This window comes from Callorhinchus milii, unplaced genomic scaffold, assembly GCF_018977255.1.
Source record: "Callorhinchus milii isolate IMCB2004 unplaced genomic scaffold, IMCB_Cmil_1.0 Scaffold2, whole genome shotgun sequence".
Taxonomy (NCBI): domain Eukaryota; kingdom Metazoa; phylum Chordata; class Chondrichthyes; order Chimaeriformes; family Callorhinchidae; genus Callorhinchus; species Callorhinchus milii.
In genome coordinates this window covers 46,092,674-46,106,232 of record NW_024704743.1, presented here as the reverse complement: position 1 = coordinate 46,106,232, position 13,559 = coordinate 46,092,674, and the positions used below count along the sequence as shown (strand labels likewise).

General features: G+C 42.2%; 1 protein-coding gene across 1 annotated transcript in view; it reads right to left on the bottom strand.

Moving 5' to 3' along the window:
• LOC103187487 (RNA-binding motif, single-stranded-interacting protein 3) overlaps positions 1-12,620 on the bottom strand; it is a 565,148-nt gene extending 552,528 nt beyond the window's left edge. Inside the window, exons 1-2 of the mRNA XM_042346715.1 lie at positions 12,501-12,620; positions 11,461-11,684 (exon numbers count right to left, since the gene is read on the bottom strand). Of these exons, the coding sequence (XP_042202649.1) occupies positions 11,461-11,667 (207 nt within the window). The 5' untranslated portion in view covers positions 11,668-11,684; positions 12,501-12,620. The remainder of the gene's footprint in view (positions 1-11,460; positions 11,685-12,500) is intronic.
• Positions 12,621-13,559: the final 939 nt, after the last annotated feature.

Here is a 13,559-nt window from a genome sequence, read left to right as displayed (position 1 = left end):
ACACAGTTGATGTCTTGTGACTCCGCCGCCCCCACCCCCCGCCAATGTCAGAAAAATAGCTAGTTCCAAATCCAGCCCCGGCCCCCATTGGATCCAGTGGATCACCACATTTCTTAGCTGGTGCGTGAGATACCAGCTAAGAGATAATTATTTCATTAAATGTATTTTTGGGCCATATTTTGCCTTTAAATTTAAAGGAAGGGTTTTGAACAGAAATTACTTCCTCTATACAGTCCTTTACTTTTAAGGTAGTTTGTGATGCCTCTTGATGAAATCCAGTAAGAGCTGAGCAACAGAATTCGTCATTCATACCATAGCCTTCGTTGGACCTGCTGTACACAAACCAGTTACCATATTTACCTACAAATACATACATAGCTATGATTCACTGCAATTACCAAATGCTGTCAGTTTGACATGATAGGTACTAAAACAAATCTAAGTATGATTATTATTGATACATTTGTTCCAACTACCACAATTATTCATTGATAAAGGATCACTTTTTCAGAAAATTAAATGCAGGATAATTGTAAAATATAGCAAATAGTAAGCCTAATCCATAAGTAAAACAGAAATCAGATCTTTTACTGCATGCACTCCAATAACAATGGACAGATGTTTGAGCAGTTTCTATATAAAACTTACTGTTCGCCCAGTCATTTCTACATCAGGTGCTGAGAAGTTTTCCTAACCTACCTCCATGTGGTTTAATATTTGTGAAATGTGAGGAACCGAGCAGTAGAAAGCACAGGGGAGCTGTATGCCAAGGTGCAACCCTTTTTGCGGGTGACAGCAAGAGAGTACTAGCTGAAACTGTGATTATAAGTAATGAACCATAAAATTCTGCAGTATAGGAGGAGGCCATTCAGACCATCCCATCTGTGCTATCTCTGAAAGCATCATCCATTTTGTCAGACTCCGCTCAAATTTTCCCGAGCCCTTTTTTTCTTTGTCCAAGGGTGGAGCGGAGGACTCGGTGGACAAGGAGGAGGCCAGACCCGGAAGAACGAAGGCAACGGGCACTGTTTTGAGGAGAGAGGAGGTCATAGAGGTAGGGGGGTACAAAGGAGTAGAGGGATTTGAAGACAAGAGTGAGGATCTTGAAGTCGATCCTCTCTGGGACAGGCAGCCAGTGCAGTCTGGCAAGGACTGGGGTGATCGGGGAGCGGAGTTTGGTGCGGGTGAGAATGCGGGCGGCAGAGTTTTGAATAAACTGGATTTTATGGATGGTAGTGGAGGGGAGGCCAGCGAGAGGGCGTTTGAATAGTCCAGCCGAGAGGTGACAAAGGGCTTCAGCGGCTTTCGGAGAGACGTATTGGCGGAGACGGTCAATGCGTCGGAGATGGAAGAAAGCGGTGCTGGTGAGGGACTGGGTGTGGGAGAGGAAGGATAATTGGGGGTCGAACATGACGCCTAGGTTGCGTACGGGTTCGGAGAGTTTTAGTGGGAGGTTGGGTAGGTGGAGGAGGTGTGAACCATGAAAGAGGAGGGGGGCCAAGGATGGATCCTTGGGGCACCCCGCAGGGTGAGAGCGGGAGGAGAAGCCATTTGTGCAGATGTACTGCTGGCGGTTTGTGAGGTAGGACTCGAACCAGGCGAGTGCGGTCCCACTGAGGTGGGTGATGGAGGTCAGGCAGTGGAGGAGGATGCCGTGATCAACTATGTTGAATGCGGCGGAAAGCTTCAGTAGGACGAGGCAGAGGAAGCCCTGGTCACAGATAGAGAGGATGTCGTTTGTGACTTTCACCAGTGCAGTCTCTGTACTGTGGGCGGAAACCGGACTGGAGGGGTTCGAAGAGGGAGTGGGAGGAGAGGTGTGCGTGGAGTTATTGGCAACAACGCGTTCTCGGACTTTTGGGGGAAGGGCAGGTTAGAAATAGAGTTGTAGTGGCTGAGGGATCTAGGGAAGATCTTTTGAAGAGGGGGTGATGACAGCAGTTTTGAGGGGGGCAGGGACTGATCCGGAGGAGAGGGACTGCAGCAATTAATTTCCTGGTAATTTCTGAAATTCACATTGTAACATTGAAATTCTCTAGACAAGAGTAAGACATAAATATCATAACTGATAACTGAAAAACAACCACACCATGTCGTATAAAGTCACAGAAACTACAGTAATATGTAACTAAGTCCAATCTAACCCTTGGGTTCAGTTACTTACAAACTGTTAAGTATTCATAGTGTGAAATCATTAAATTTGAATAATACGCAGCTTTGTCCTTTGCGTCTTGCTAAAATTATGACCCTGTAAAAGACCAAAATGCTTGAATCCAAACTGTAGGTTTTGTTGCAATGTTAATCACTGTGACATCAGGCATTCGTTGTGTTGTTGTGCCTGGGGTCCCATGATCTGTACTAGCATCTTGGATTCCCACTAGCTGGCAGATTCCAAATCTTCCTCCTGATCCCAGGAAAGCTGTTTGAGTCCCATTTTCATGGGACACCATTGAGTTAAGCTGGCATCTCACGAAGCTGCATTAAAACATCGCAACCAGCAATCAAACACAACAGTGGCACGACGGATCCCTCCAACCAACCATTGGACCAAAGACAGAAGAAAGTGTCATCTACCTCCTTCCCTTTAGCCAGCCAAGGAAAAGATGGCAAAATTAGATTTCATAATCAATTCAATAAATTATAATTATTATATCTGGTGCAAAAGTTCACATTTTCATATCAGCATGAGGCTTCTTAGCTGTGCAGTCAATCAGAAGTCGTACCCAAGAATTTTGACAAAGGAAAAGGGAAAACTGCCTGATTAGTATGGTATTCCAAAGAAAACAGCTTGTAAATTACATACATCACTGGTTAGGGGTTATACATGGCAATCCCATATGTGAAGTGCTTTGAATACACCTGATGTGAAAAGTGCTACATCAAAGACAACAATTATTATTACATAGAAATTGTAACAGCCATTCATTGATCATTTCAACCTCAAATTTTCAGTCTTTAAGACACTGATCAAATCGAATGACCTAATGGGAACCCTTCCCCACCACCACTGTTCATAATAGTGATTTTTTTTAATTTGACTTCTGATTGGAGGCTTAAAATGTTATTAGTCTTAGCCTGTAAGACCATTCTGTCTTAAAGTTCTTAAATTCAGTCTTAATTTGGAAACCAATTTTCCACAATTATTAGAAAATAAACAGCTTCCAAATTAAGATGAATTTCAGAATTTTAAGACAAAAAGGCTACATCCACACTTTAGTTACTCTGCTCAGAGAGTACTTACTGTGTGAATAAAATATTTGTATTTGACCTAATATTACAACTGGTAATAGACTACAAGTTTTACCTGGGCACCTGATAATACGGTACAGCAAATTATTGAGCATGCACAAGGCACAAGACAAGGCAACAGTGAGATATAATCATTAAATATTTGACTTACAAATCATACTTACTCATCTTTATGATCATAATTGAATTGAAAGTGATTTATTCATAGTTTACTTTTTCCAACATGAGGCAGAGATCAAGTATGTCTCACTCGGGCCAACATTGCATGGGGGATCCGAAAGTGAGGCCAGTTGTTAAGCAAGAGAATAGCCTTGTCAAGATCAGATTCCATCAGTCAAACCGGATGTTATGGAGGACTAATAAATGCTTAATAGAAATATGTGACCATCCAACTATACTATTCAGAGGATAAAAAATCCAAATCAGAAATTACTTAAGGAAAGATTGCAACAAAGAACAACAACAACTTCACATTTGCATTGCACCTTTCACGTCAGGAGGATGTCCCAAAGTGCTTGACAGTCAGGGATTTGGACCTAAGCAGGGGGTTGGGATCAGGAGGGATGGAGGGCAGGAAAGGTAAGGGTAGGAGGGTGATTGAAGGCATGATCGTAGAGGAGGGTCTTGGGACGTGCCTTGAAGGAGACATGGGAGGGATCAAGAAGGGATCATGGGATGGAGTTCCAAAGGGTGGGGGCAGAGAGGCAGAAGACCCAACCGCTGATGGTGAGGCGGGACAAGCAAGCCGGAGCCTGCTGAGTGGAGGGAACGGACAGGTCGATATGGCGTTAGTGGGTCACAGAGGTAGGAAGGAGCAAGGCGGTGGAGGGCTTTGAAGGTGAGGACGAGGATTTTGAACTTGATCCTCTGGGGAATGGGGAGCAGGTGGAGCCGGGCGAGGGTGGGGTTGATAAGGTCACAGAGCCTGGTGTGGGGAAGGATATGAGCTGCAGAGTTCTGAACGATCTGCACCTTCTGGAGGGAAGAGTCGGGAAGGCCGACAACCAGAGAGTTAGCATGGTTGAGCCTAGATATAACAAATGCATGAATGAGGGTCTTGGCAACCTGAGGGGACAGGAAGTGGCAGAGCCAGGGGATGTTGCAGAGTTGTGAGAAGGCAGAACAGATCATGGCACGGACCCATTCAATGACCCGTTCTGCCTTCCCCAACAAAGAACAAGCTATAGGTAGGGACATTGCCCGACCATGTTTAGGGGACATGCAGGTGAAGCAACTAGAAAATAGTTTGGAAAGAGACTAAAGCTTCCATATATGGAGATTGAGGGAAAGTGGGATATATTAATGACTGCTGGAGGTATGCATGAGTCAGGATTGCATTTCAAGATTCACTTGAATTATTTCAGTCATATAAAGACCATATTAATCCATAAAACACACAAGTACATGAACTAAATCCTTCACTTAAATTACTCCCACAATAAAACTCACTTCTAAGTCTTTCTAGTTATTATAGTGTCAAATGTTAACTGCTACAAACATCTCTGAAGTAATAGTGCAGGGGGTTGATACAGCATTTAAATGGAAAGTGGAGATTCATGATTCAACAAATAGATGAATGTAAAATTAGGAAAGGAAATAAATGGGAAAGGATTTGATGAGTTACTGAAACACATTGTGGATAATGAAGTGAGTGGAATGGACTGAATAACCAGGGCTCACTTTTATTTTTTTATGCTCTTCAACAAATGACATTTCCTTTTCTCCACCACATCAGTCACTCATTACTCGGTGTCAAATGTAATCAAAAAACAAGAGTGGATTGGAAAGTGTCCCTGGTTACCTCCACCTCCAGGACAATGAGAGTCAGGTGGCTCAGATAGACTCTTACACACCCCATAAGATCCATCAATTCCAGGTAATGGAATTGTGGTTTATGTTGCACACTCCTAGTATACTTATGAGCTGCCCCTGCCTCCAGATATCCTGGCAGGAGGTCCTGGAAAGAATGTGAAGCATAATTTGATTCTCCCTCCAAAACCGCAATCCAATGCCTATTCAATATGAGGCCAGCAGTAGGAGGGACTTTCTCATTCCACAGACTGCCACCATTACCAAAAGTTTCAAAGGTGTCCATCCCCTTTATATAGCAGAATCTGGCGCCCTTGTGACAAATGTGTGAACACCAGTGAGTCAGTGATCAATCTGATCAATCGGGTAATGCAGAACTGAGCCAAGACTGGAAAATAGGAGGACAACTGGGTCTCCTTTGTGTTGTCCTACACCAAACAGATCTTCTCAAACCCTTACAACCGGAGGAGACGGGGAATAAATTATTAGTGAGGTCCCAGCTCATCACTATCTCCCTGTTACCCAAGGGTATCATGTAACAGACCCCAAACACACTGAGCCCTGGTTTCCCCTGCCTATCAACCATCTTCCAAGAGATGAGTGCAGAGACTAATGCCACCTAAATGTACAGATGCATGTACTGTGGGTATTTGTAAGCACTGTGTAGCCTAAATTGAACCATACACCTGCTATTGCCTAACCACCAACAAAACGTGTAAATCCTGTGCAGCGCTATTTAGAATAACAATAAAAACATGTTTGAAGGCAAACAAAGATCTCAATTGTACATTTACTAGGCAGAGACGCACACAACATCAACTGTGATATAAGACATTTACCATCAGAGTGTATTCGCCCTGCACTGCACGCCTGTGGCAGAACATTCTGGACAGTGAATATCAATTGCAATCCTGACAAGAGACTATATTCAGGCAACATTACTCTCAAAGTATGTTCGAGCCGTCAACTGGCTGGCAGAGTATATTGACAGTTTGATCACAGTATTTGGTCGCTGTTAGTCTTTAGACTCATGGGTTGAATACCATTTTCACACGGGAATAAAACTGTAAGTATAAACAGAGTCTAATTGTTTAAGTGTCCAGGCAGAAACCAACCTGCAAACACAAACACTGCTTCTTATCCCTATACCTGATGGAAGTTAGTCTTTCTTGTGTGTAGCCAAAACAAGTGCAATTAATCACATCCTGTGAACAAAACCCATTTGTGAGGCATTCTCCAAAATCGATTGTCTTTAACATAATACATAATTTTGTAAGAAGCTCATTTATTTCATTGTGTGCTTCTGAAATAAAAATTCTGAAAGCATACAGCTTACACTAAAAAAGGATGCCAACATGAAAGAAACCACAAGAAATAATCTTCTTACATATGAACCACAGAATGAATTTACCTTTACAAAAAATAATATGCATTAGGTATAGCAACTTATCACCTTGAAAACTTTCATAGGGTTTCACGTGTAGTGACTATGTATTTGAAGCCAACTGTGGCTACTAATTTGCACACAGCAATGTCTCAGAACCAGTCATGACATGAATGGCCAATGGTTAAACTTTCGGACAAGAGAGTTATGAGCAAGCCGTCAGTCTAAAATAAAGCACAATACAATACAAATATTAGATTTGTATTGCGCCTTTCACATCGGGAGGACATCGCAAGTCAGGGATTTGGACTTTTTGGACACTCAGGGATTTGGACATAACTGTAGTGACAGCAAGAATAATACAAATATGTTTGGGCTATAGCCTTTATGAAATCACATACGCAAGTTATTGTTACAATTACAGTATACATTTATGTGGTTATCCTCTGGGGGTTGGGGTGGTGGAGAGAGAGAGGATCTCCATGTCCAAGTCAGCCCTCTGCGCTGATCTCAGTAGCCTGAGTCCTGAAGCAGGTAGGGCTACAGGAGCACCAGGCCAGCCAACCTGGCTAATTGGCATGACTTGTAGGGTGGTCACAAGGGGCAGATTCTTCCCACTCAGCTCCTGTTAACCTTGCAAGGCAAAGCCCTAACAGGTAGGGTACTCCTCACTGGACAAGCAGCGGGCAGCTTGCCTAATAGCGATATCAATGGCAAGCTGTGCAGTTTTAGCTGGATAGGCTCCAACAGTACTGCAACACACACTCTAGGGTCACCAACCCTTTGCTCTTGCCAACCTGCGCTTAATACAGAATGAGGTAAGCAATGTGCCAATCTGAGGATAGAGTGCGCATTCCAACTCAGATTCAAGAATTTTCATGTATCGACGGGATACCATGGAACTCTCAGTTTAGCTTGGATACTCAGAAGTTATCTGAATTATCACATCACACACTGCATTTATCCATTGAGTGGTGCTCCTGATTTCCTTCCTAGCTCTACACATACAAACTATGTTTAATAATTCCATTTATCAGGTTTTGAGAAAGAATATGCATGTAAATGCACGCAGTACATACATTTACTGTACTGCATTTAAAAAAATATGTTCGCATTATTCATCCGTATTTAATAATAATCCTTGCATTTGATACAGAGCCTTATCACATCTTCAAGATGTCTCAAAGCGCTTCACAGAATATATTGTAAAGTGAATTGATTGTATATTTTGTGAGCGAAAGTCCACCGTTTAAAAAAGATTGTTATGCCTCTGATAAAAAAATAAGATGCTTTGCAGATTGAATAACAACTTAATAAGTACTGTAGCAGCAGTACCTAAGGTGTAACTATATCAAGCAAATTGTCCTCTCCTCCCTCTCTCCACCCCTAGCGCTGCTCTGCCCACAATAGCTCACAATAGCAGATTAAGCCAGGAACACCTCTACAATAACAACTCTGGTTTTCTTTCATTGTAATCAATCTCACATTAAAAGTGACAATGCCCGATTAAACCTGAAATTTACTTCCCTCAGGACCCAAAATTCTACCTGATCTTAACCTGTAAGACCATTTCATCTTAAATTTAATGAAGAATCATGGAAAATTCCTAAATTCAGTCTTAATTTGGAAGTTGTTTATTTGCAGTTTTTTTCAAAGTAACTGGTTTCTAAATTACAACTGAATTGAAGAATTTTCCATAATTCTGCGCAATCTTTAATTTGAAGTCAAAGACTAGATGGTATTTGGCACATCACCAACATAGTGTTTCAGTTTCTGCTACACCATTTATGAAATAATGCATCTTCCAACAAACAGAGGACTGAAGAGCCAAATTGCAGATTTCCTTTTCAATATTGTCTTTCAGCTTTTTCTCTTTATTTAAACCCCAAGTGTCTGTCACGGTCACACCTTTTGTTTTCTATGCCTCTGTTGTTTAAATATATTGACTAGCACGTTAAATACATTTTTTTTTACGAGCACTTTAAATACTTTTTTTTACGAGCACTTTAAATACTATTTTTTAACGTACTTAACGTCTTTGATACTTGTGGTGCCATCAAGCCTGACTCTAGCGTCGATTACAACAATTTGGCGGGTAATTTACCATTCTAATATGCAATTGAAGGATTGGAGGTGAACTTGTCCTCTGTTGGGCAACTGAGGGGAGGATCTGATTGGACCTTAAAAAAGGCACCAATTACATCAAGTATCTGGTGCAATACAATTCCCATAGGCTGCCCTAACTCAGGGAGAGGCTCAATACCCATAACAGAATGAGCGCCATATGCCCATAGTCGCTATTTTTCTACCTGATGACAACAGAGGTATGTGCTCTGACTATTGACGAGCATTAGTCAGAGTTTGGTTCTTCGTGCACTTTTTCATTAACTTCATTACAAATGGCTGCTAGCGTGTGTAGCTCAAGTGTAATTAATGTTTGTTATCTCATAGGGTGATAGGACCGTCTTATGTCTCAAAACATGCAGCAACTAAACTCAAATTATTAAGTATATCAAACAAAATGTATTGTCCATGCAGTGTTTAGTACCAATTAATTGGAAAACTACAGTTTGTTTATTTATAGCAATATAACAATAAGATTCCTTATTTTGGCACCTGATCACATTGTCAGAAGATCTCAAAGCACTTTACAGGAATTATTATAAAGTGTAATGATTTTGTATTTGCAGGCAAACCTGACAACCAATTTGCATACAACAAAGTTCCACAAACAGCTATGAAGTGAATGACCAATTTGATCTGGGGATTGTTAGCCAGGACACAGGGAGAAACTTCTCTTTGATTCATGGCAAGGGATCTTTAAAGTCCACCTGAACTATCAGACAGGTTCTCAGTTTAACATTGCATTTGAAATATGCTACCTTCTAGAAGGCAACAGTGCGTTGCAGTGTCAGCTCAGACTATGAACTCAAAGTCCTGACAAGGGGCTTGAACCCATAACGTTCTCACTAAGCAGCGAGAGTTTTGCCAACTGAGCCAGGCTGACACCTGGTACAGCAATTCACACACATACATGTTTCAAACACGACCAAGCACTTTATACTCCTTCACATATAGGTGAAGAACAGAATATCTGCAGGTTAAATTTTGATGCATTTAGAATCATGGAATGTTTCCCAGCCTAGCTTGTCCTTTGGCTTTTAAATTTTAATTTAATGCAGGTTGCCTTTTATGTGCTAGTAATGTATCTTAACCCTGAAACCCAAGTAGCTTTAACCTTATGTCTGGGCTTCTCATATATTTTTCTCCCAATATTGTTCTTCAGGCTTTTGCAGGAGTTATTACAAAGTATAACTTGGTTACAAAACCACAATTTGTTCAATTATAGCAATATATTGCCGGACACTATGTCATGCACAAACACAGACATTACAAACACTGCCAAACCCTTTATACTCCTTCAGTGCTTACAAAAGAATTATGAGACCATATTATGTTTTGAAGCATCTGGATGTGTACACAAACACAAAAAGTCATGGGTAAACTGACTTAACTTCTATTTTAGGCTGATAAAATAAAGAGAATAATTATGCGATGCTTGCTTGCAGGCTGACAAATTAATAACAAACAAGCATGTAAATAATATGCATGTGCTTTGCAAACCACCTTGTGGCAGTGCTGAAAGTGTAAATTTGAATGATTTTATTAAGTTACACACCACTGTGCACAGAGTTAACCCAGGCCTTATCTGAACAGCTCGCCTGCCCACAGCTAGGAGACAGCAATTGTCTACAAGCAAACAAAGGTTGAAATATACCTCTGTGGCTTGTGATTCTATGGCCAATTGCATGGAAAACACAAAAGGAAAAAGCATTTAAAACGTACGCATGTGAATTAGGCTGAAAAATGCATTGCTCATGTATATGGTGAATGTGAAAATTACAGCTTCTCCAATGAATTTACATTCACTACCGTGACATTGTAAATGCAATGTCCTAAAATATTATAGCCATTTGTCAGAAAAAAGCTACAATTCACCAAGAGAGTCTGCTTTGGATCTTTATTGGCGAAATGTTTGGGTTTCCAGAAGAAAAGGAATGATTGCGTCTGAATTCAAATCCGAATAAAGGTGTGTAATCCATTTAACTCTCAAATGGCAGCAAAACTTTAATCCAATAACTGATCAAATATAATTTTTTCATTAAGATAATCCCTGCATTTGATATATAGAGAGACCAGGTAAAGTCAAATAATCCAGAAACAATGCGACACATAACACCAAATATGATGTATCACATTGCTAATCTTATAGATTGCATTAGAGGTAAAACAGAAAACTGTGTGGAACAAGTAAATTGCCCAAATATTTCAGTGAATGCCAGCTCAAAAAGGCAAAGGTATATTCAATAGCACATTTCATTTTGATCAAATAAAACTTTAATAAATTGTTCAGCACACCATTAACTGCACTTCAATGTGAATGAAAAGCAACTATGTTAAGTCAAGAGGGAACAAAATAATCACATGGAAACCAATAAAGAGCGGAAAACCTCCATGTTTAATAAGTAAAAGTTTAATTATTAAATGATCTTTTACCCCTCCAGGTAATTTGGAATTACAGGTTCCAAGAAATGATCCTGAATAGAGGATTTTGGATGCAGAAGAGTTTAGGGCATGATTGTTTTTGACACTTAATGTATTTATTTTCAAATCACAACATGCTTTCAATAATTGCGGACAATGTTGAACCTCACCTTGTTATTGTTCCTGCAATCTAACCACTTTGTTCAGGTAATCCCACATCTGCGCTGATCCCTCACAAATTATCACAGTGGTGAGGAAAAACAAAGAGCACGTTTATTGGGGAAGGGAGGCCAGCAATTTTGTGACATTCCTCTTTCTGCAAACGTAAGAGAGTACTGTGTACAGTTGCACGTTTAACAGCACACAATGATATATTAGTGAATGGATTGTGTTATGTGAAGAGAGGGAGGAGGAGGAGGAGGAGGAGGAGGGGGGGAATGCCCAGAGAGGTTAGTGAAGGAGTTTGCTCTTACCTTCTTGTCTTCTTTATCATTTGCTTGTCTCTTCTCCTGAGTGAGGTTGGCATTGACAGCTGGACTCTCCTGCCTCTGCCCATCCTGCTGTTGCTGCTGTTCCTGCTGCTGCTGTTGCTGACAGCCACTGCCTCCAGACCCCTGCGAGTGGGGGATGGGCTCTGAGCTCCTGTTTTCCCGACACTGAGAAACTCCGTTTACATCCATCTCGATCTTCCAATTCACTACATTGCAAAAAAAAAAGGAGGTTAATATTTTTTCCCCTCCACACACACACACACACACCAAAAAAAAAACAGCAGAGATCTCAGCAATGCATTTGCTACCCGCTGCCCCGGGGGGTGGGGGGGGGGGGTGGGGGGGGGGGGGGTCCTGCACAGATCACACACTTGGCAATGTGTCCTTGTGCAATGGCCTTCAGTCGCCCCTGACCCACCCGGAGTAGCCCTCTACCCACTGAGGGGCTCTGCGGCTGCATTGTGGTTACACTATGTACTTTACTGTACCGGCGGCTGCTGACGGCTTCCCATCTGAGCTCTGGACCCATCCCAAAGTTACAGGAGAAGGGAGAGGGGCAGAGGGGGGGGGGGGGGGGGGGGGGTCCGGGATCACTGCAATGTAACTGGTGATGTGAGCTTTAAGATCCGCTTATACTGACCAACAAAAGTTAAAGCCTCCCTTGTCTCTCACATACATGTACACACACATACATGTACACACACACAGACACATGTACACACACACAGACACATGTACACACACACACATGTACACACACACATGTACACACACACACACATGTACACACACATGTACACACACACATGTACACTCACACATATACACACACATACACATGTACACTCACACATGTACACACACATACATGTACACACACACATACATGTACACACACACATACACATGTACACACATACACACATATACATGTACACACACACACACATATACACACACACACACACACACACACCGCCTCCTAACGCTGCAAATGGAGAGACAATAAATTATTCTCAAACCTGGGAAACGTGGAGCCGATGGGGCATTTACACGATTATTTTTCGGTTCCGATCCTCTGTTCAAATACCCTCTGTGTGACCGTGGCTCTCCCTCTCCCCCTCACTCCCTCCCTCCCTCCCTCCCTCTCCCCCTCCCTCCCTCTCGCACTCAGACTCTGCCCGCGTCGCGCCGCGCAGCATTGCACAGCACAACTGGGAGTAAAGAGAGGAAGAGCACAGGGGGAAACCAGGGAGGCAATGGGAATCTCTGCTCTCCACTCTCAGTCTGACTCAACCCCTACCCTTCCCGGTTCCGAGAGAGAGAGAGAGAGAGAGAGAGGGGGGGAGACAATCTCACGCAGGATTCCGTGTGTTATAATAATAAAAACTTATTTGATGAATCCCGAGTCCATTGCATCAACTTCAAAAATCATTGCTCAGCAGTGCCTTGTCAGCTCCTCTCCCCCACAGCGTTAGAACTGACACAGCAGCACAGTGCTGGCACACTGCAGGCGGCCCAGGTCCATCTCACCACCTCAAGACGAATATATCAAAAACTAAACTATGCATATTAAAACTTGGCAGTGCCACTGTAAGATTTAACCCATTTTTTTTTTAAAAAAAAGAAAAATTGCTGCTGGAACTTGTTAACCGTCCCCACATGTCGACATGAAGGCTGATGGCACTTTGTTAATAATGGATGTGGGAGGCACCATTTTTCAATGCACATACATACCAGAATATTTCTTTTATGTGCAAGATATCGGAACGGTAAGCGAAGAAAAATGGATGGTAAGTAAAGGAGGAGGTGTGTACTCCGGTGTCAGCCTCAGGCAGTTGGTAGCACTCTCCCCTCTGAGTCAGAAGGTTGTGGGTTCAAGACCCACATTGGGGACTTTGACATTCCAGTGCAGTGTTGGGGGTGTACTGCATTGCTGGAGGTGGTGCCCTTCAGATGAAACATTAAACCAAGGTCCTGTCTGCCTGTCCAGGTGGATGTTACAGATCCCCTGGCACTACTTAAAAAGAGAAGGGAGTTTCTCTTGGTGTCCTGGCCAACAATCCCACAGATAAATTTGG